Source organism: Myxine glutinosa, chromosome 12 (genome assembly GCF_964187855.1).
Source record: "Myxine glutinosa chromosome 12, kmMyxGlut1.1, whole genome shotgun sequence".
NCBI classification, from domain to species: Eukaryota; Metazoa; Chordata; class Myxini; order Myxiniformes; family Myxinidae; genus Myxine; species Myxine glutinosa.
In genome coordinates this window covers 107,826,391-107,850,482 of record NC_136272.1, presented here as the reverse complement: position 1 = coordinate 107,850,482, position 24,092 = coordinate 107,826,391, and the positions used below count along the sequence as shown (strand labels likewise).

Here is a 24,092-nt window from a genome sequence, read left to right as displayed (position 1 = left end):
ACTTTTTAATTGATCAAGCTTATTGTTGTCATACAATATGCATATTTCTCGAGGTACAGTATATATTAATCATTGGATGCTCACTTGCTCAGTCTGACCAGGTTAATGTGGCAGTTGCAGAAGTTGTTTCACATTTATTCAATTATTGAGGAAATATCATTTTGCTATATATTTGGCATAGTGCTTGGCAGTCAGGGTGTCCCTTATGGAATGTGCTATCCCAAAGAGTAAGATTGTGGGAAATTGTGCTGGAATATTATGGGGAATGGGGCAAGGGAGGAGTGTGAAGTGGGGAGCGCCAAGTGCGAAATGGGAAGTGCTACATGAGGGGCCAGTGTTGAATCTCTTTCCTAATCTCTTTGCACTTGTGATAATACACAATGCAAAGTATCTTGTTGGCCAAAATCATGACCTTTCACCCTTCCGTTCGTTTTTAATATTCCTGAAGATTGGTATACCATGCTGTATTGGGCGTTGCATTGTTTTCATGTCACCAGCTATGGCAGAGCTCATTGTTATGTCTCCAGAGCCATTATGTTGTTGGGTTGTCTGTCCATGCTTCTATCTGTCTGTAATCAATTTTTGGTACTGTGATAACTGTGGAACCACTAAAGGGATTTAAAAAAAATCAAACTTAGTACAAAGATGTATTATGATGCAGAGATCAACTAATTAGATTTTTTGTTTGAAAGGCCAATAGGCAGGTTTTTGCTACAGCGATGACTTGTGAACCTCTGAAGGGATTTTGACCAAACTTGGCGTCAAGTGCCGTTTAACTGAAAATCTGTTTTACTGCAACAAATTATAAACCACTCAAGATTTCAACCACATTTGACACACTTGTGGACACGGACTGTAAGTTTTTCATGTGACCTTTAATTGAGAGCAAACGTAACAATGGGTTAACATCTAACGTGGGCAGAGGCACATCCATTGACACATTCTCGTCATTCTACTTTCTAGTTTTCTGTTGTTACATGCCATGAATGTTGTGAACCTTGTCATTTCATGGGTGCAGGCTGATATGGAGCCCAATGGAAGACGGCTTGGCTTCCAGGATGTGCTTGGCAGGATGTTGGATATTGTAGCGGCTCCACTGCGTTGTTGCTTGGCATCAGGGGTGGCAGGTGACCTTCCTGGGCCAGGTGTCCCTTTGCCCAGATTATCTACGCTGCTTGTATCACATACCTGTGGATTGCTCGCAAGCCTCGTTAGTGAACTTACGGCTGCTGCCCTTGGCTCTGAGGTGATTTGTACTAACCATTTGTCATCCATATTTGATCCATACGTTAGTTTCCCACAAATACCTTCCACCTTTCCTTTTTAACTCAACTGGACTATGTCCAGCTGAGTTTTTGTCGACACCCAGTGTCCTTCGTCCGTTGTCCGTCTGTCGTCTCTCTGTCTGTCTGTCTGTCGTCTGTAAACAATTCGACGTCTACGCTCTAAAAGTCACAAATATTGATTAAATTTGTACTTTGTACTATTATGCATATGCTCCAAATTTGATGAAACTTGTTATGCAGCATCTTTAAGACATAAACTCGTTTGAGATTGCATTTGGGCGTTGCACACCCAAAAATGGGCGCGGCATGGCGGCCATATTGAAAAATCATTTTTTGTCAATCTGGTACTTCCTAATGTAGCTAGAAGGCTGAAACCTGGTGTGCAGACAGTATGTAACAAACCTCAACGTATATATTACGGGTTTTGACGATGTCCGAAAAATGACCCCGTCGTGACCTATGACATGACTTGACCCATAAACATCAGTTTGGACGACGTCCAAGCTCTAAAAGTCACAAATACTGATCAAATTTGATGAAACTTGTGCCTTTTGCCACTTAAAGATATTTGAAAATTTGCATTTTTCTGGTTTCCATGGAAACAAGTTGGACATAGTGCATTTTGTTATACATTCACACCGACTATATATATGTTCATCGAAAATAAACTCTGGCAACAACAGATTCCTGAAGAACAGTCGTACAGTTCAAGATCGAAATGTTGGAAAGCTGTTTACCAGAACAATCAGCTAGGAACATAGTAAAAGAGCATCTAGCATTTGTCCACTCCACAACTAAGCAACTGTTTTTCCTGTCTATGTACTAGTCTTTCAAACTATTGACAGTGAGAATGTATGGATAATTCAAGAGAAAATGACTGAGTTGTAATGTTACTTGAGTCCAATTCAATGAATAATGACTGTGTGTGTGTAGAGAGAGAGAGAGAGAGAGAGAGAGAGAGAGAGAGAGAGAGAAAGAGAAAGAGAGAGAGAGAGACGGACAGACAAAAAAAAGAGAGAGAGAAAAAAAGAAAAAATGCAAAAAAAAAAAAAGACTTGAAAAAGAGAGAGAAAAAAAGAAAAAATGCAAAAAAAAAAAAAAAAGACTTGAAAAAGAGAGGAGGGGATTTGATGAATGAATACATGTATATTGTTTGACCAAGTCTTTCTAAATAAATTCAAGTCTGAAATCTGAGAAAAGTAATTGTAGTTTTACTTTTCATGCCTCACTTAAAACTCAATTTTTTCTAGTTACCTGTTTAAACATGAGATACCTTCAACATTACTGTACCTCTTTAGCACATATAAACTCTATAGTTTGTGGTTCTATTATGCATATTCTAACCATATTGATATAGACCAGTTGAGATCAGGTTCCCTGGAACCTCTAGTGTTGCTGTTGGATTCAATTGATATGTTGGAGATGTAGCGCAGGTTTGATGTGCCAAATGGCCTTCTCCTGTGTCCAAGTTCCTTGTTTAACAATTATGTGATCATGATATATACAGATGCACAAATAGAGGGTGGGGAGGGGAGGAGTGGGGGATGGACCCAGACGTCCCAGAGCCATAGAATACGAGAGTTCGGCGAATCTAACAATAGGTGCCATGTTGTCACCCAACTGTTCACGTGCGTGTAGTGTTAATTATGTACTATTGGAATGTACCTTTGAGACCGTTAGACGTTAGGACTTCTGCGACTCATTGGGACTGACACAATCTGTCAATTTCCCGACCCAGATCTCAGTCAACGGAGCATCTTCTCTTCTAGACTTGGTTATGACAAACTTCCGTAACAAATGCCTGCTGCTCTTCTTCTGCTCCAATCGGATCTTCTGATCATGTGCTTGTTAAAGTGGACATCTCTCTGGCCATTCTCGGAGAGCCTCCTCAGCGCCGACGAGTCTGGCATTTCATTCAGGCCGACTGGCATGGTCTTCAAGCAGCCATCAATCATCTGGACTGGTCTCCCATCTCTATTTCCTCTGACATCAACTCTTCCTGGGAATTCTTCCAAAGTAAACTGCTCTCTCTCTCTCATGCACAGATTTTTCCCATCTCGTCTTCAGTTGTCATACCCTTCCTCCCATCCATGGTACACTGACTCTTGGGGTGAGGCAGTTGCCCTGAAACAACTTGCCTTTGCCTCTTGGAAGACTAATCCAACTGAAGGCAATCTCAGTTCCTTCCACCAAGATCGGAACCAGTGTGTGTCTACCCTCAGGAGTGCCAGGAAGCACTATCTCTCTACTCTGAAGAATGAACTCTCAAACATGTCTCCTTCCTCCAAATCCTGGTGGCGTCTGGTCAAATCTGTTTCTGGGGTTCAGTTCCCCCTCCATCCCCCCCCTGACCTCAAACAGCTACACATTTGACACCGCATGTAACAAAGCTGAATGCCTCAACTCTGTGTTTCCCTCAAAATCTTGTGTCTCAAACCCATCTTTCTCTATACCCACCTTACCCAGTCGAACCCAGCTGCTCCTGGAATCTGTGTCCTTCTCTCCTGACAAGGTGGAGAAGTTTCTGTCAATCCTTGACTCTGATTCTGCAACTGGACCAGACGGCATCAGCCTACGGGTCCGAAAATCCTGCTCTGCCGCTCTTTCTGTCTCTCTCTCTCTCTCTCTCTCTCTCTCTCTCTCCCTCTCTCCCTCTCTCCCTCTCTCCCTCTCTCCCTCTCTCCCTCTCTCCCTCTCTCCCTCTCTCCCTCTCTCCCTCTCTCCCTCTCTCCCTCTCTCCCCAGTTCAAGGTCATCTGCCATATTCTTGGAAATCAGCAAACATTACCGCTTTATGCAAAAACAGATCCTTGCAAATACAGACCAATCAGCCTGCTCCCAATTATCAGCAAAGTCATGGAATCCATCATTGCTTCGGATATCAAATCCTTCCTCTTCTCCAATGGCTTGATCTCTGATCATCAATTCGGTTTCAGACCAGGTTATTCCACTCTGGACATGCTGCTTCTGCTGTCTCAACAATGGACGGAGGTCCTCAATGCCAAACAGGAAGTCACAGCTCTCTCCCTTGACATATCACGTGCTTTTGATACGGTCTGGCACCCCGCTCTGCTCACCAAACTCTCCTATGGTATAAATGGAAATCTCCACGCATGGCTTGCGGACTTCCTCTCTGGTTGTAGTCATCGTGTGGCTCTGAATGTATTTCTCTCATCTCCCCTTCCTGTTCAGGCTGGAGTTCCCCAAGGCAGTGTTCTGGGCTTTTTTTGGTCTTCATCAATGATCTCTCCGACTCTGGAAATTCCTCTCTATCTCTTTGCTGATGACTACACTCTCTGCCGCTCCATTCCTCTTCCCTCAGATCAGCAGTCTGCAGCCTCCTCACTCTCTGCAGACCTGGACAAAATCAGACTGGTCAAACAAGTGTAACATGTCTTTCAATCCTGACAAATCTCACACTCTTACGATGTCTCTCTGAAAAGACCGACTGGACAACCCTCCCATCTACTTTCTGAACAATCCTCTCCAAGAAGTTCTGTCACTCAAGCTTTTGGGTCTCACTATCTGCCATGATCTTTCCTGGGAAAACCACATTTCCAAGCTGGCCTCCAAAGCCAGTCACCGACTGGGCATCCTCCGTCGTGCGAAGTCCTTCCTTGGCACACCTGAGCTCCTCACCACATGCAAGGCTTTCATCCACAGCTCAAAGGAATACTGTTCTCCCCTCTGGGCTGGTGCTCCTGCCTCACACCTAGCTCGGCTTCACGCTGTTGAAACCAAAGCTTTCAGAATCAATGGAATCTCCCGCGATGAAGCTGTTTGTGAGGGCCTTTCACTTACTCACCGCAGGCAGGTTGGTGGTCTTTCTGTCTTCTACCGACTCCTATCTGGCCTAGCTCCCCCAGCTCTATCTGTGCTCTGTTCCCCAAATATTCCTACAGGTCGCACAAGATCTGCCAGCAACCCTCTTCTGGTGAAATTGCCAAAATCAAGACTGCTCACCTTCACTCCTTCATTCCTCTTTACTCCCGCCTCTGGAACAAACTCCCTCACTCTCTTCAATCCGACTCCTCCCTCCAGGTCTTTGAAACAGCTGTTCACCACCATCTCTTATCTTCCCCAATCCGAAACCTTGATCTTTTTCTACCTCCGTTAATTCACCCCAGATGCACTTTTTTGAAATACCGACTTCTTTCCTGGAAGTCCTAGCAGTGTCCATGTGTTTTGTACCTATCTATAAATTGGCTTATGACACTATGACAGGGATGAGGATAGCAAGGACATGAATGAGGGTTGGGGGGTGGGGGGGGGGGCTATAGGGGATGGTGAGGCTTCCCATGCCTCCTCCCCCCAAGCCCTCTCTCTCCCACAGATCTCTCGATGTCCCTGCTCTCAAATGTTGTGGTTGTGTCCTTCCCCCTCTCTCCCCATCTTGTCTGCCGCTCCCCTTGTTTTTTGTGTTTTGTGTGTCCGTTTTTTTTTTGTGTGATTAATGTTAGCTCTTACATGAGCCTCGATCTTGTGTACAAAAAACAAAAAAAAAAAACTGGGAGGATTTGGACAGAGAAGAAGGAATTCAGGGATGCACTGAAGAGGATGATGGGAATGGTTTCGCTGGAGGTGATGCTGTGCATTGCAGGAGGCTTTAGTGCACATGTGAGAGTAGCAGAGTCGGGTGAAAAGGAATGTGTTGGTAAATTTGGTTTGGGGAATGAGGAATAGAGAGGGTCAAGAGCTTGTGGAGCTGGTGGCGAGGAATGGAATGGCCATAGCTGGTTCATTCTTTCAAAAGTGGGAAAGCCACAAGATTACCTATATGAGTGGGCGTGGAGTTTTATTGTCATGGGGACTGCAAGGCTAACCCCCGCTCTAGCAGGGCAAATGGCCTTAAAATGCATGTTGTTGTTTGTTGTAGTGGACGGCATAGAATATAATTAGATTTTGGTGGTGGTAAGGAAGCGAAAGCTGTGGAGGATTAAGGATTGCAAGGCATAGGCGCTTGTGGCATGGATGAAGAAAAGGAGAGAGGTTAAGAGTTTAGGTTGGAAGATTATTTTGTGGGGGAAGTAGAGGGGTAACACCCTCGTTGAGTGAGCGGATGAGGGCCAGGTATGAGCAACTTGACAAAGAAGCGGAAATTTTGGATGAGGAAAGGAAGAAGTTCAGAGAAGAAGTTCAGATAAGAAGTTCAGGGTAATTGCAGAAGTTTTGTGTGGAAGGATGTCAGGAAAGGGTGCATCGTCGAGGGATAGAAACCAGGTTTGGTGGACGGAGGAAGTAGCAAAAGCAGTTAATGAAAGGAGGCGTGGAAGAGGAGAGAGAAGATCAAGGGTAGAGGGAAGCAGCCAGATGCAGAGTTTCTGCACCTGTAAGGACAGAAGAAGAGAGCAGCAAGGAGAGCTGTGGATAAGGTGAGGCATGATATGGAAGAGTAGGTGTACAACAATTTGGAATAGGATCGTGGGAGGAAGATTATCTATAAATTGGCTTATGACACTATGACAGGGATGAGGATAGCAAGGACATGAATGAGGGTTGGGGGGGGGGCTATAGGGGATGGTGAGGCTTTATGAAGGATGGTGGAGGGAGGCCAGTGTCAGAGAGAGATGGGTGCAGTATTGAAGGTGTAAAATGAGTTTTTGTTGTTACTATGAGGGACTTGATTTATCTTCTGATACAATAAGTTTCTGAGTGCGTAGGAAGGAATGAGGATTTTAAAATCCTGTAATTGTTTGCGTAGAATCAAACTAAGTGTGTTTTAAGCGTTGATAATGTCTGAGCAGCCAAGAACTCGGCAGCGTACCTGCTCAATCTGAGGTGTAGCATGTGCCGAAGTGGCTGCAGATGACTCTTCAACATTGGCACAACACCCAGTGTATGGTGATGTGGGTGGGAATTGCTGCCAATGGACACTGCAGACTTAGCAACCTTCAACCAGTGGCCTTGGTCCATCAAAGGAAATGGCACAAGCAAAGGTTGATAATCGAGAATTGCTGTCTAGCACGAGCTGTCATAACCATTGCTTCCCCAACACCTAAGACACTTCGACTGCTCTTTCCACAGTGTGCCATTGTCCTCTCCTTTTTGTACCAGCATCCTCGTTTGCTTAGTCTCTGCTTTGATCTGCACTTCTACACCTCAATGGGATACCAGCGGCTTGACGGATCATGCCGAGTGTCGCCCAATATGCCTCCAAATGTTGTGTGTAAGAGTTTTTCCAGGTCTATTTTCCGAGCCCAGTTTATGTGCTTGAAAGTTTGAACAAATAATTCTGAAGTTTCTCGGAAGTCTGTTCGCATGTTGCGGCACAATTCCTCTTTCCCAGAATTGAAAGATAGGCAGAGATGCTAAATTGTAACACATAAACAACATCACAAGACTTTCATATTAAATACAATATTTAATCTAAACTTGGCAAACATTGTGCACACTCCATGTTGCTGAACTTCCCTATTCCCCCCCCCCCCCACTCCTTCTACAACTCTCCCAGCCCAACCTTTCACAGTTCATTCCAGTATAAAGTATTTTTTTGTTTCAATGTCTCCATATAATTATTATATTGATGTTACATTGTCGATTAAAAACAACCAAACAACCAATGACCCCATTAATGACCTTAAAATGAATGTGCTTGTTCCACTTAGTTTGTTGCACGTGTAATGCCAGTCCACACATTATGGTTGATTCCTTATGCCCCAGGGGGCTGGCAGGAAGGCTTAGTGGTACACACACTCGCCTCCAAGTTGTCTATCCTGGGTCCCAGCTATAAACTGTCATCCTGCTGTTTCACAAGCAGGGTGATTCATGAATGTGTGTTCATGAATTCAAGGCCCTCGGATAAATGTTAAACGGGCGTCCCATCTGGTAGCATTTGTTGGTGGACATTAAGGATCCCATGGTGTCCTTCACGAAGAGTAGGCGAGCAATCGCCGGCACCATGGTGAAGTTCCAAATTCCTGCCCTAACCAGCAGAGGGCATTGCATCAGCTGAACAGCCACTCCCTTAGCCAATGATGCTACCCTGCATCCTTGTGCTGCATACGAATGAAGACGAATGCCCCAGGGAATCTTGGGATAGACACTATAATGCTGCTTATAGACTCGTGCCCTTTGGAAGCAAAGTTGTGTATTCTGGGTGCAGGGAGATGGCACGGGGGGAGTCCACATGCTGCACAGGACGCCAAGCCGCTTTGCACGTACCAGCCAGGGTCGCAGCTGGAACACTGGAAATGGATCTCCAGATGCAGTATGCTTTTCAGTGGACCGGAGTGGGGTGGTAGTGACAGGTTTCTGTCTGTATGGAGGTGGTGGCACACACGAGTATGAGCTGGAGCTGCTTGTAGATGATGTAAGTCCCTTCATTACATTGCTTTTCTCCCATAGAGATAAGTGAGTCAAACCAGTATAAAGGTCCCAACGACATTTAGAAATTTCTATTTTAAAAGATCACAAATTTTGCAGAATAGTTTGTTGGTACAATTTCACTGATCATTTAAGTTTTGACTTTCATTCCAACCCCACCTTTTCTGACGTGTGTGTGGGCCCTGTGCATGTTGGCAGAGTGAACGTGGTGGCGATGCGATACATGCCCATCGCTGGACATCTTTGGAAATGGCAAAAGGCGTCTACAGCACGGATGCAGCACGGATGACGGGAACGGAGATGTTGCTGAGGTCCGGCTTGATCACCCCGTCTGCATAAAGGTTTGGCAAGAATACTGGATTTGGAAGCATGGTTGAAGTGATCAAATAAGCAAGAGGAATCTGGAGCACTTACTAATGCCATAAGAGCATAAAACAATTTTGAACTTAAAGTATTGAAGTTAAAAGCAAATAATATAACATGATTGTTGGGATTTGCCTGTTTGTCATTCACATCTTAGCACCTATTTTATAAATAAATAAATAAATAAAATGCATCTTCGCACCTATTTTATAAATAAATAAATAACGAAGCATCTGAGCACATATTTCAAAAATAAATAAAAAACATCTGAGCACTTGTATCAGCGTTCAGCACTTTCTCAGAATGAGACTTGCAAAAGTCCAAGTAATGCAGTTTTTTTTTTTTTTCAATATAAAGGGGATATGTATATTTGGTGAGTAAATAACTTCATGACTTATACATACTTGTATTTATAAGATAAATTAATGCTGGCCCTCATTTGGACTCTTGAGCATACCTCGTTTTGAAAACTTTTTGAATGCCGCATATAGTTCCTCGTGCTGGGATCCAAGCAGCAGTGAGAAATGTTTCCCATTTTATAAACATAACATTTCCTAGACATGCGTCAATCTGGTGTAAAACTTTTATGTGTGTGGAAAGGGAAAGGGAGGGGGTTGTGGGGGGTGGGGGGGGGGGGGGGGTGGGATGGAATTCTGTGTCTGTGAATATTCAACTATTGCTTGGACATTAATAATGCCAAACATCTTGGCAGGGCTTGATATGTAGTCAGGTTCAAAAATTTCGTTCAAAATTTTGGGGGATTAGCAAACCTGTACATTTTTGGAATCAGAGCATGGAGAATCCAAAAATCAATGTTGGCATTTGCACAGACACCTGCATGGCCGCCATTTTGGATTTAAAAAATGGCCACCATAAAATACATATTTTGCGCTATCTCGGCTTCTAGTCAACCTAGAAACTTAATTAAATATGCTAATCCTTTGTTTTCTGGGTCAGGGAATCCAATAAAGGCCTCAAAATAGTGCTCAGGATTATAGAAAAGCAACAAACAAAGGTAATTGAAAACCATTGTCTTTATATTTGTGATATAACTGTATTACATAATACATGATATTGCAAGTCCTTTGAAGTTATAGGTATGGGTTTATAAAGCAAGTAAGCAGCCTTATTAGTATCCGATTGAACTATAAGTCCGATACACAGGATCTACTAGGTCTATAACGTTTAGGAATATGCTTTTACAGATCTTCATCACTGTCCTGAGTGTCATTTTCACCAATTTCGGCTGGTACTCAATGTGATTAATCAATAAATCAAAAATACCCTTTACAGCCAAATCACTTGGTTATTGTCATGTCCAAATATCAGCTTCCGAACTCAAAAGGTGCCTGAGATATTGCCCAGATGAGAAAGGAAATATATAAGTACTTAATTAATCGATCATAATTAAGCAGTTAATTAATTCATTGATTAATCAAAAAAACAAGCAATTCAATTATTTGATTAATCAAAAAAAAAAAAATACTGTTTTTGCCAAAGCACGTGCTCACTATTGTGGCAAAATTACAGCTTCCTCGCTTAAAGGATGGCTGAGATATCGCCCGGACGAACAAACAAGAAAGAAAGACAAGTACAGATACATTCAAAGTACACCGCCCCCATGCCAAATAATTAAATATCCTACAGCGCAGCATTGCCGGGGCGCCTCAGGCGCCCGGCAATACCGCAGTGCAGCTCATAGAGGCTGCATTGGGAGGGAGAGGTGTACACTAATTGGTTGATTAATTGTATAATTAAAATCAATAAAAGATTATCACAAAATATTTTCTTAATCAATTGGCTAATAGCATAACTAAACCACTAGTGCTTCATCCGAAGATGTATCTTTTAGAAATTTAATTAAATAAGTCATTAATAAAAAATTAAATAATTAATTGATTAATAAATAATTAATTAATCAATTAATCAATAAATAATTAATCGATTAAATGATTAATCAATAAATCAAAAATATCCTTGATAGCCACATCACTTGGTCACTGTCATGTCCAAATATTAGCTTCCCAGCTCAAAAGGTGCCTGAGATATTGGCCAAATGAGAAGGAAAATAAATAAATGATTAATAATGAAAATAAATAAATAATAATCATTCATAAATTAAATCATTAATCAATTAGGTCACAGAACACATAAACCACCACCATTTCATCAGAATCTGTTCCTGGATTTTTATTTATTTATAGTAATTAATTGAATAATTAAATAATTAATCGATTAATTGATTAATTGATTAATCAATAAATCAAAAATATCCTTGATGGCCACATCACTTGGTCACTCATGTCCAAATATTAGCTTCCGAGCTCAAACGGTGCCTGAGATATTGGCCAAATGAGAAAGAAAATAAATAAATGATTAATAATGAAAATAAATAAATAATAATCATTAAAAAATTAAATTATTAATCAATTCTGTCATAGAACACATAAACCACCACCATTTCATCAGAATGTGTAACTTAAAAAAAAAAATTTTTTAGTCATTAATCAAATAATTAAATAATTAATCGATTAATTGATTAATTGATTAATTAATAAATCAAAAATAGCCTTTGCAGCCAAATCACCTGGTCATTGGCATGTCCAAATATCAGCTTCCTAACTCAAAAGGTGCCTGAGTTAATGGTCAGAAGAGAAAGGAAATTTGATTAATTAAATAAGTACTTAATTAATCGCTAATAATTAAATAACTCCTCAATTAATTGATTAATCAAAAAACAAAAAATACATTTTTGACAAAGGACTTGCTCACTATTGTGCCGAAATTTCAGCTTCCTAGCTCAAAGGATGGCTGAGATATCGCCCGGACAAACAAACAAGAAAGAAAACAAACAAACAAACAACGAGAGTGAAAACTGAGTACTCCCTTTCAGCGTGCGTCACTGCCGAGCCCCCTTCGGTGCCCGCCAATGACGTTTTGCAATGCCTGGAGATGGCAAAGGAAAGGTGGGGTGTACAAAAGGCAAGTGCAGATACATTCAAAGTACACCGCCCCCATGCCAAATAATTAAATATCCTCCAGTGCGGTATGCCCGGCAATACCTCCGTGCAGCTCATAGAGACTGTATTTGCATGGAAAGGTGCACAATAATTGATTGATTAATTGCATAATTAAAATCAATGAAAGATTGTCATAAAATATTTTCTTAATCAATTGGCTAATAGCATAACTAAACGACTAGTGCCTCATCCGAAGATGTAACTTTCAGAAATTTAATTAAATAAGTCATCAAGAAAGAAAATTAAATAATTTATTTATCAATAAATAATTTATCGATTAATTGATTAATCAATAAATCAAAAATACCCTTTACAGACAAATCACTTGGTCATTGTCATGTTCAAATATAAGCTACCTAGCTCAAAAGGTGCCTGAGATATTGGCCAAAAGAGAAAGGAAATGTACAAGTACTTAATTATAAAAATTATAAAATTATAAAACAACCAAGAAAGCAAGCAAACAAACAACCAGAGTGAAAACTGAGTACTCCCTTTCAGCGTGCGTCATTGCCGAGCCCCCTTCGGTGCCCGACAATGACGTTATGCAGCGCTTAGAGGTGGCATAGGAAAGAAGCGGTGTACAAAAATAAGTACAGATACATTCAAAGTGCACCGCCCCTATGCCAAATAAATAAATAACATCCTCCAGCGCGGCATTGTGGGGGTGCCTTTGGTGCCCGGCGATACCGCTGTGCAGCACATAGATGGTAGGTATTAGGAGGGAGAGGTGGACAATAATTGATTGATTCATTATTGCATAATTAAAAACAATAAATAGTAATTGTAAAATAATTTATTAATCAATTGGATAATAGCATACCTCAACCACCAGTGTTTACCCCGAAGCTGTACCTTTTTGAAAATTGATTAATCGATAAATCAAAAATATCCTTTATAGCCACATCACTTGGTCACGTTTGTGTCCGAATATCAGCTTCCGAGCTCAAAAGGTGCCTGAGATATCACCTGCACAAACAAGCAAGAAAGAAAACAAGAAACGGGAGTGAAAGCTAACTACTCCCTTTCAGTGCGCATCATGCAGCACCTGGAGATGGAATAGGAAAGGAGCGGTGTACAAAATAAAAAACATAAGGGAAATAGATAAAGGTGTTAAAAGTCTGTGGAACTGTAAGTTGTTGGATGCAGAAATAGACGGTTGGGAAGCACACTCATACCGAAGCTCAGGGCCGAGCATATTGCCTGCTTTTTGAGACCGAGCTGAATTCCGGAAGTAGCAGAAAACCACGTATCAATGATCACTTCAAGACATTGTTACGTACAGTGCATTTAGAAAGTATTCAGACCCCTTCACTTTTTTCACATTTTATGATGTTGCAGCCTTATGCTGAAATCGTTTAAATTCATTTTTTCTCTCATCAATCTACACGCTATACCCCATAATGACAAAGAGAAAACAGGATTTTAGAAAGTTTTGCAAATTTATTTTAAAAACAAAAAATTGAAATATCACATTTACATAAGTATTCAGACCCTTTGCTATGACACTTGAAATTTAGCTCAGGTGCCTCCCATTTCTCTTCATCATCTTTGAGATGTTTCGACACCTTCATTGGAGTCCAACTGTGGTAAATTCAATTGATTGGACATGATTTGGAAAGGCACACACCTGTCTATATAAGGTCTCACAGCTGACAATGCATATCAGAGCAAAAGCCAAGCCATGAGGTCGAAGGAACTGCCTGCAGAGCTCAGAGACAGGATTGTGTCGAGGCACAGATCTGGGGAAGCCTACAAACAAATTTCTGCTGCATGCTCAGGTTCCCAAGAGCACAGTGGCCTCCATAATTCTTAAATGGAAGAAGTTTGGAACAACCAGGACTCTTCCTAGAGCTGGCCGCCCGGCCAAACTGAGCAATGTTTTTTTTGCAATAAGACACGAAATGGTGTTTGAAATGTTTTTGTTATTCGGTGAGGAAGATGCGGGTGAAGTTGCTTTTCTTCTGCAGCATTTTGACCCGATTCCAAATTGCCATGAGAGCCGTTAAGGATTCACCATGATGGAAGTAGCAGAAATATCAATTCACCCGGCCAAACTGAGCAATTGGGGGAGAAGGGCCTTGGTAATAGAGGTGACCAAGAACCCGATGGTCACTCTGGCTGAGCTCCAGAGATCCTGTGTGGAGATGGGAGAAACTTCCAGAAGGACAACCATCACTGCAACACTCCACCGATCTGGGCTTTATGGCAGAGTGGCCAGACGGAAGCCTCTCCTCAGTGAAAGACACATGAAAGCCTGCTTGGAGTTTGCAAAAAAGCACCTAAAGGACTCTCAGACTGTGAGAAACAAGATTCTGTGGGCCACTGTGTTCTTGGGAACTTTCAATGCAGCAGAATTTTTTTTGTCGACTTCCCCAGATCTGTGCCTCGACACAATCCTGTCTCTGAGCTCTGCAGGCAGTCCCTTCGACCTCATGGCTTGGTTTTTGCTCTGATATGCATTGTCAGCTGTGAGACCTTATATAGACAGGTGTGTGCCTTTCCAAATCATGTCCAATCAATTGAATTTACCACAGGTGGACTCCAATCAAGGTGTAGAAACATCTGAAAGATGATCAAGAGAAATGGGAGGCACCTGAGCTAAATTTCAAGTGTCACAGCAAAGGGTCTGAATATTTATGATGTGATATTTCAGTTTTTTATTTTTAATAAATTTGCAAAACTTTCTAAAATCCTGTTTTCTCTTTGTCATTATGGGGTATTGAGTGTAGATTGATGAGGGAAAAAATGAATGTAAACGATTTTAGCATAAGGCTGCAACATAACAAAATGTGAAAAAAGTGAAGGGGTCTGAATACTTTCTGAATGCACTGTATGTATAAAGAGGCCAAACAACAAAAGATCATCACAGCCAATAACAAATTTCCATGTGCACTGATGTATTGTCAACTCTATGCCCTGCATGTGATACTACCCCAAGAGCCTGAGACCACTGCAGAGAAAATTGTTCTCACTGTTTCACCATTCATCTCTGCACAGGAAGGGGTCAAATATGCAGTGCGCTTGCGAAATTATGGCAGTCGCACAGCCAATGGGGACGGTGGCATGACCACCGTACTGTGCCCCGATGGCGTCACCTTCCTTTTCAGCGCATGTTCTTTGAGTAGCAACGGGACGAACCACAGCCGTGGGCAGATGCCTCATATCCTTTATTACAGGTCAGTGACATTTTTTCAGAACGTTTGTATGCTGTGCTGATAAATTGATTGTTATACATCATGTAGATAACCGAGATGAGATGCAATGATAAAGTAGGAGTTAACCAAGTTTGGAGTTCGGAAGGAATCAGAGTGCAGTAATAAATTAGGATACAAGAAGAACCACCTTTAGAGGCCATTTTCCCTGCAGAGCAGGGGTTAACTTTCGGGCACTGTGGTCCCCTTTTTGAAGCAATGTTTTATGGCCGGATGCCCTTCCTGCCGCCAACCCTGTTAGTCGCCTCTTGCGGCACACAGGGAATTAATTACCAGTGAACTGGTACTCAACTTGCCTACCTTATTAAGGATGACAGGCTGAGTCAACCCCCCCTGGCGTTAATTCAGCGATCGACCTGGATTCAAACCCAGGATCCTAGGATCCCAAGCCGGCACCCTAACCGCTAAGCCAACACCAGGCTGTAAATTAGGATACAAGGCAGAAGTATATTCAAAACTCTCAAGACAGGATGGAAGAGGCAGAAAAGTATTGTTTGCACCCAAAACCAGGCTTCGGGGAGAGCAATTAAAATGGTGTTGAATAATGTAATTAAAATTATGTTATCGACACTGGTATATACAGTCATCCCTCGTTATATCGCGGTTCACTTTTCGCGGCTTCGGTACATCGCGGGTTTTTCTCGCTAGTATATGTAAAATTATATCGCGGATTTTTCGCTATATCGCGGGATTTTGCGGTATAAATGTATTTTTATATACTATTATTTTAAATATTTTTGTGGTAAAATAAGCATTTTCTAGCCTAAAAAATAAAAAAACGTAAAAAAATAAGAAAAATACAGTCATTAAAACATATTACAAGAAATATAATACTGTACATAGTGTACAGTAGAAGGTGTTACATATTTATGTGAATGTATGTGAATTATCATTCAGGTCTTTGCTTATCCATGCGTAGTTGATTAAGGGTTGTTGTGGTTGGAGGGTCAGGAGCCCTTCTGAAAAAGTGTCCGGAAACGGAAGTGACCGGAAACGGAAGAAGAAAAAGACACGAGGAAGAAAAGGGACGAGTATTATTCTTCCTCGCCCCGCTCCGACGAAAGGTGGGATCGACCTTGCGCTGCGTGGAAAAGCGGCGTTCGGAAGCCCGTCTGGCGAGAGGAATTACCGGGACGTGTACCTGCCCGGTGGAGACGTCAAGTTGACGTGGGGCCGTGCATCGACCCCGCGTCTGGCACTGTTCGCGGCACCGTCTAAACAGACGCGTGCGGGTCGCACGTTGCGGCCTAACGCGCCTTGCAAGCGGCGTGGGGCTTTTGGCTTGCTCTACCGTACCCGCTTCGCGTGGCCACGAGGGGCTGCAGCCACGGTGCCTGGTACGATACCTGCCCGGTGGAAAAACGTCCACCCGGGGTTCGTTCAACCGCCCGAGTGCGGCGACGCCGACCAGTATCTTGGTCAGGAGGGGCCCAGAGACATTGTGAGGAGCAGAGACCAAAAGGGGGTCGTGAGTACCGAAGTGAACACACATATATAAGATGGCCATCTTAATCATATAGGGGATTGATTGTGGATTGGGAATTGTTGAGGGTTGTTTGCTATTGATTGCTCGGGGAAAATCTCCGTGGTTGTATCATTGAAATTGTATGGTGTCATTACCATTGAAATATATCCTTGAACATCAGTTTTCTCTTGGGTGGAATTCATATGGATTGCGTGGCGAAAGCGCATATATAATACAACTTTCTGGCGAAGTTCCTCTCACGGTCCGGGGGTCACCGAGACCAGGTATTCACCGAGGGGACCACGTAACAGAATTGGGGGCTCGTCCAAATTACGATTACGCAATTGGGTCTACGTCCGGGATCTAAAAGTGTATTTGTATAAAATAATAAAATAATATTTTTATTAATTAAAATTTATTAATTAAGTATTAATTGGAAAATTTTTGGGGAAATTGGGGTAAAGTCTTGGGTGAAGGTTAACAGGTGTTAACGATAGTCACCATGGCGTTTGTGGCACAGAACTTTGCGGTAACACCGAGTGAGGCACAGTTCCGAGCGTTACTAAAGTCGGACCTCTTGAAATTGGCCAAACATTTTAACTTGGAGGTCCGAACTAATTTGAGGAAGGCAGAGTTGCAGGCCACGGTGATACAATCTATGGTGGGATTAGGAACATGGGACGAGTTAGCCTGGGAGTGGCTACCCGAAGAACCAGAAGACGTTGAGCTCCGGAAACTGGAGTTGCAATTACGGAGCCAGGAACGGATTAAAGAAGAAGAAAGGAAAGCAGAAAAGGAAAGAGCAGAAGAAGAAAGGAAAGCAGAAAAGGAAAGAGCAGAAGAAGAAAGGAAAGCAGAAAAGGAAAGAGCAGAAGAAGAAAGGAAAGCAGAAAAGGAAAGAGCAGAAGAAGAAAGGAAAGCAGAAGAGAGGAGAGGAGAGAAGAGAAACAAGCAGAGGAAAGGAGAGTGGAAAGAGAACTCCAGGAAAGGTTAGAAGGGAGAAAAGCAGAGGAGAGGAGAGCTGCAAGGGACCTCGAAGCAGAGGAGAGAAAAGCGGAAAGGGAATTAAAGGAACGTGACATGGAGCTTCAGCAAGAAATCAAATTCAAGGAGCTGGAGTTAATGAGAGAACGGGGAGAGGCACCACCCTTGCTGACGGGGTCGACACCTAACCAGAAAACCTGGGATGTGGGCAGACATGTGAGGCTGGTTCCACCGTTCAGTGAAAAGGAAGTCGCGAAATTTTTTCCACACTTTGAGAAAGTGGCTCGACAATTAAACTGGCCGGAGGAGGCCTGGACCATACTCGTGCAAAGTGTGCTGGTGGGGAAAGCTCAAGAGATTTATTCGGCGCTACCAATGGACCAATGTGCAGATTATGAGGTACTGAAGAAGCACATCCTCAAAGCCTATGAGTTGGTTCCGGAAGCTTACAGGCAAAAATTCAGGAATGCCAGGAAGAGGGAGAGTGAGACCCATGTGGAGTTTGCCAGAGTGAAAGAAAACATGTTTGATCGGTGGTGTGAGTCAAAAGGAGTCGGGAAAGACTTCGAAACATTGCGTGACTTGATCCTGGTGGAGGAATTCCAGCAGTGTGTCCACGAGGACATCAAAGTGTACCTGCAGGAAAAGAAAGTACCAAAGTTGTGGGACGCAGCCACCATGGCAGATGATTATGCCTTAACCCACCGAATAGGGGTCCACGAACCTAACTCCTCGCCTAGATCTCCGCAGGGTAGGTGGGGAACAGCAGGTGCGGAGAACGACCATACATGGCGGCGGCCTCGAGATGATTATGGGGACAACTATGATACACCACCTGTTCGAAATCAGAGGGATGCGGGCCCAAGACAAACTTATAGTTCGGGGGGCCCGAGGCAGACCACGAGTTTTTCCTCCGGGCCTACTTGCGCTTTTTGCAAGAAACCTGGACACTTGATGTCCAGTTGTTACCGCATGAAAAGGGAAGACCCAGAGCGGAGTCCGACTATTACGACTCCAAATGCAATGGCCATTGTGAGAAATCGCCATCAAAAGGGTTACCAACCATTTATTTCAGAGGGGTTTGTGTCACGGGATGGAGCCTCGACTAACCGGAAACCGGTTAGGATATTAAGGGACACAGGGGCAAATCAATCTTTAATGCTTGAAGGCATTTTGCCATGGTCCGAGGAGACGGCAACGGGGGATAGTGTTCGTTTACAGGGGATCGGGGGCGGTGTTAGTGCTCCCCTTCATGTCATCCATTTGGAGTCCGATTTGGTGTCAGGACCGGTCACCGTCGGTTTACAAGCCACGCTTCCTGTAGAGGGTGTATCTGTGGTTATCGGGAATGATTTGGCCGGGGTCAAGTTTATGGTAACCTGAGGGTTGGTAAAGAGCCCAGCAGGGAAAATAACACCACACCAGCTCGGGATGGCGACAAAAGTGCCAAGTTATTTGTAGGGGGACTGAACTTCAAAACGGAGGAAGAAGTTCTGACCTCTGTCTTCAACAGATATGGGCCGCTGGTGGAAGTGCGGTTGGTAAGAGACTGGGAAACGCAACAGTCAAGAGGGTTCGGCTTTGTCACGTTTGCCAGCACAAAAGACGCCAGAGAGGCAGAGAAGAATTGGAATGGCAAGGATTTGGAGGGTCGGACCATAACAGTAGGGAAGGCATTTCGTAGGCGTCGAGAGGTCTACAGGAGAGGACAACGGGGCGGTAGTTTTGGTGGTGGCCGCAATCAATATTATTATGGAGGCTCCCTGAGTTACGGCCGCTCCCGAAGGAAGGATTGGCAAAGTAGTGGCCGAGAAGGAGACCGCTATTCATGGGACTACAGGCACAAGTGGTCCCACCATAATTATTAGGGAAGTTCTGAGAAGTTGAAGCACTGAATGCGGCGGAGCCGCCGAGCTAAGATTCCTACACGGATTAACCGTGAACGCCGTTCCTAAAGGCGTCCATGTAGTGAACCTTCATGCACGGACTAACCGTGAACTCCACGTTCCACAAGGCGCCCATGTAGAGAACTTTCCTGCACGGACTAACCGTGAACTCCACGTTCCTAAAGGCATCCATGTAGTGAATACTCGGCTTGGCCTCCCGGAAAAAGTGCTATTGAGTGGCTTAACTTTGGATCTTTGATCAACCCCTTAACCTTCATTCACAAGAAACTGACGGTCAAAGTCAGAGGGTCATGAGATGGAGTTTGATTTGGCAGGGACAATGTCGTGGCTGGTGCTTAGTCCAGAGTGAGTAATCTGGAGGGGTTGTGGTGAAATTTTGGTTGCTTTATTTTTAAGTGATAACTGTGCCCGGGGGGAACTGATGATGTGGGGGGGTTGAGTTATCTGGTTTGTTTCTCCCAAATTGGCCGGCAAAGAAAGTTTTCGCTGGGTTCAAACTGTCTTTCTTGAAGGGGGGGAGTGTTACATATTTATGTGAATGTATGTGAATTACCATTCAGGTCTTTGCTTATCCATGCGTAGTTGATTAAGGGTTGTTGTGGTTGGAGGGTCAGGAGCCCTTCTGAAAAAGTGTCCGGAAACGGAAGTGACCGGAAACGGAAGAAGAAAAAGACACGAGGAAGAAAAGGGACGAGTATTATTCTTCCTCGCCCGCTCCGACGAAAGGTGGGATCGACCTTGCGCTGCGTGGAAAAGCGGCGTTCGGAAGCCCGTCTGGCGAGAGGAATTACCGGGACGTGTACCTGCCCGGTGGAGACGTCAAGTTGACGTGGGGCCGTGCATCGACCCCGCGTCTGGCACTGTTCGCGGCACCGTCTAAACAGACGCGTGCGGGTCGCACGTTGGGGCCTAACGCGCCTTGCAAGCGGCGTGGGGCTTTTGGCTTGCTCTACCGTACCCGCTTCGCGTGGCCACGAGGGGCTGCAGCCACGGTGCCTGGTACGATACCTGCCCGGTGGAAAAACGTCCACCCGGGGTTCGTTCAACCGCCCGAGTGCGGCGACGCCGACCAGTATCTTGGTCAGGAGGGGCCCAGAGACATCGTGAGGAGCAGAGACCAAAAGGGGGTCGTGAGTACCGAAGTGAACACACATATATAAGATGGCCATCTTAATCATATAGGGGATTGATTGTGGATTGGGAATTGTTGAGGGTTGTTTGCTATTGATTGCTCGGGGAAAATCTCCGTGGTTGTATCATTGAAATTGTATGGTGTCATTACCATTGAAATATATCCTTGAACATCAGTTTTCTCTTGGGTGGAATTCATATGGATTGCGTGGCGAAAGCGCATATATAATACAACTTTCTGGCGAAGTTCCTCTCACGGTTCGGGGGTCACCGAGACCAGGTATTCACCGAGGGGACCACGTAACAAAGGGTAGACAAAGAGACAAAGAGTCGTGCGTATGGAAAACGCAGATGCGGCAGCTTCCACTTGCGCTAGTTACCCACGTAATGGGTAACTGTAATGCACTTTCTGGCTGTGCAGTACATTCATCATCGTCATCACCTTCATCGTCATCAGTACTGCACAGCTAATTCATCATCATCTTCATCACGCAAGTTGTAGTATTGAAGAGCCGGGGCTCTTGCTTGATACGGACGAAATGACGGGCAAGACACAAACTCGTCCGAGAAGATATTTATTCTCAAAACCAACTCGGGAACACTGAAAAGCCCATTTATCGGGCTGCATTATAAAGCACAACCTGAAACCGAAACCGAAAGCCACGCCTCTCAAGCGTGGCGTGCTTCGGCGGTCACGTGATCAACGGGTGTAGCTGATTATACCCGCACGCACGGCACGCTTTGGCGGTCACGTGACCAGCCACTCTGACGCCGGGGATCCCCGCCGGTGACGTCACCGGCTGGAGCAAGGAGATTCTGATGCTGGTCTTGCTTGGGGAACCCATGGGTCGCTACAGTATCTTCAATGGTGAGTACCCATTAGAATTTTATATGTTGTTAAAATTACGTATGTTTAAGAGTGTAAAAAGTGTTTAAGAGTATAGGAAGTGTTTATAAGAGTATGGGAAAGGTTAATAAGAGTGTGAGAAAGGTTAATAAGAGTGTGGGAAAGGTTAATAAGAGTGTGGGGAGGGTCATAAAGCTTTAAAATATATATAAATAATAAAATAAAAATATGGTCGCTACTTCGCGGATTTTCGTCTATCGCGGGGGGTTCTGGAACGTAACCCCCGCGATAAACGAGGGATCACTGTATATATATATGTATGTCCCGTATTTTTCAACACGTGAATCGATACTTTTCCCCCGTGAAGTACAGGCCTCTTCTTGTGCTCAGAATTGACTTGCATATGGTTTAAGACGTATTAATTCTGAGGCTTGTTTTAAGTACTGCATCTCGACTGGTGTTGAGCCTGGTGTTGGGCTAGCGGCTAGGATGCCAGCTTAGGATCCTAGGATCCTGGGTTCGAATCCCGGTCGATCGCTGAATTAACGCCAGGGGGGTTGACTCAGCCTGTCATCCTTCCGAGGTCGGCTGATTGAGTACCAGTTCACTGGTAATTCCCTCTTTGTCGTAAAGGGCAACAAAAAGGGTTGGCGGCAGGAAGGGCATCCGGCCGTAAAACATTGCTTCAAAAAGGGGACCAACAAAAACAACAACAACCACGGTGCCCGAAAAAGGCCAACCCCCGCTTTGTGGGGAAAAATGGCCTCTAAAGGTGTTTTTTATTTTATTTTTTTATCTCGACTCTATGATTACAAGCATGTTGAAAAGCTATTTTTATTTCTACATTTATCAGAAAGGTCATTCAACAAGGTAATTCAAATGATATGCACAAAGCAGCTTTTTAATATTCATGGCCCTAGAAGTACAGTAGTTCGCGATGCCTTGTGAAATGTCAGTGAGGATTTAACACTTCCATTGTTCTGACTGACTTTTGCTAACTACCATAGTTTATCTTACTTCGTCATATACTCCAAATGGTCCGTCCGTGCGTCCATGATATGTTTTTGTTACCGCAATAACATAAGAATGGCTAAAGGGATCCAAGTCAAACTTGGTACAAGTACAGGCAGTGGACAAAAAAAATGTAAACACCAATGTAAAGTCACTTCGTAGAGCGTTGGACCACCACACTTGGTCAGTACGGCCTGTATGCACTGTGGAATCTGGAATTCTGCACGAGGATGCGGCACCATTCTTCCACAAGAAAGTCAATCAACTCACCTGTTTGATGAAGGTCGAAAAATGCGGTCTCAGGCGCCGTTCCAGAATATCCAATAAATGCTCGATTGGGTCAGATCTGGTGATTGAGAAGGCTGTGACATATGGACAACATCAGTGTCATACTCCTCAAACCACTGGGCGACCACACATGCTCTGTGGATGGGGGCATTGGGTGGTCTCCTCTTGCAGCCATGCTAGCCATAATTATAGGTAACCATGCCTGTGCAGCATTTTTGTACATGACCATGCTGGTATGGTATTTGTTTGATTAACACATGGGCCACACCTGTGTGGAAGCCATTGCTTGGTGTCCCTCGCTTACCCAGGTATTTCCATTTTTACGGCATAGCCCATAGGGCAAAGCCGTTTAGAATAGTGTATGTATGTATGTATGTATGTATGTATGTATGTATGTATGTATATATGTATGTATGTCCCCTCTAACGTACACCAATCAGAGCTGAGGATCTGGTCCTGTCAGGGGTGATGTGATGTCATGACAGCGGTACACAGCTGACTCCACACACCGCCATTTTGTCATATGCCGTTCAGGCCCGACATATCGTTGAACCTGTCATGTATCACAATCTGCATGCTCTACCTTTACGTTTTTCATTCAGTGTGAAACACAAACAAACATGTTGTATACATTGTCAGTATACATTTCTTACTTGTGTGTCTTACACACTTGTGTGTCACGTTGTCATGTCATTGTCTATTGTTATTGTCATGTGTGTGTCTTACATTACTGTATACATGTGTGTCTTAATACAGTCATGTTGTTTTCGTAATGATAATAACGTTAATAATAATAATTTACTAAATATAAACCTAACACTGCAATCCCGTTTTCGTCACTGCAAGGTTACTGGATTGAAGCAGTGTATGGTTGGTTCATTGTTGACTCAATGAGAAGCGGGTGTACTAATTATCACGAGAGTAAGGAATTACCCTCGGTTTATTGATACAGTAAAATCGTCTTTGTAATAATAATAATAACGTTAATAATAATAATATAGTAAATATAATCGTGACACTGCAATCACGTTTTCGTCACTGCAAGGTTGCTGGATTGAAGCGGTGTATGGTTGGTTCATTGTTGACTCGAAACATATAAAATAAACCAGTGTCTCAATGCAATCTCTTCACTTCCATAGTGACAGCAGCTTAGAAACTTGGAATACTTTAAAAAAAATTAATACTTGCACTATTTGCTAACTGGTATCTCCACCCAGGTCATACGATCTATCCTCTTCAACTAAAGTATCAAACAA

The 24,092-nt window shown here is 43.6% G+C and overlaps 1 protein-coding gene across 1 annotated transcript in view; it reads left to right on the top strand.

The window, feature by feature from the left end:
- MYCBP2 (MYC binding protein 2) overlaps positions 1-24,092 on the top strand; it is a 381,848-nt gene that overhangs the window by 165,737 nt on the left and 192,019 nt on the right. Inside the window, 5 exon segments of the mRNA XM_078766193.1 lie at positions 1,019-1,246; positions 8,388-8,594; positions 8,807-8,884; positions 8,887-8,949; positions 14,989-15,167. Coding sequence (XP_078622319.1) covers positions 1,019-1,246; positions 8,388-8,594; positions 8,807-8,884; positions 8,887-8,949; positions 14,989-15,167 — 755 coding nt within the window.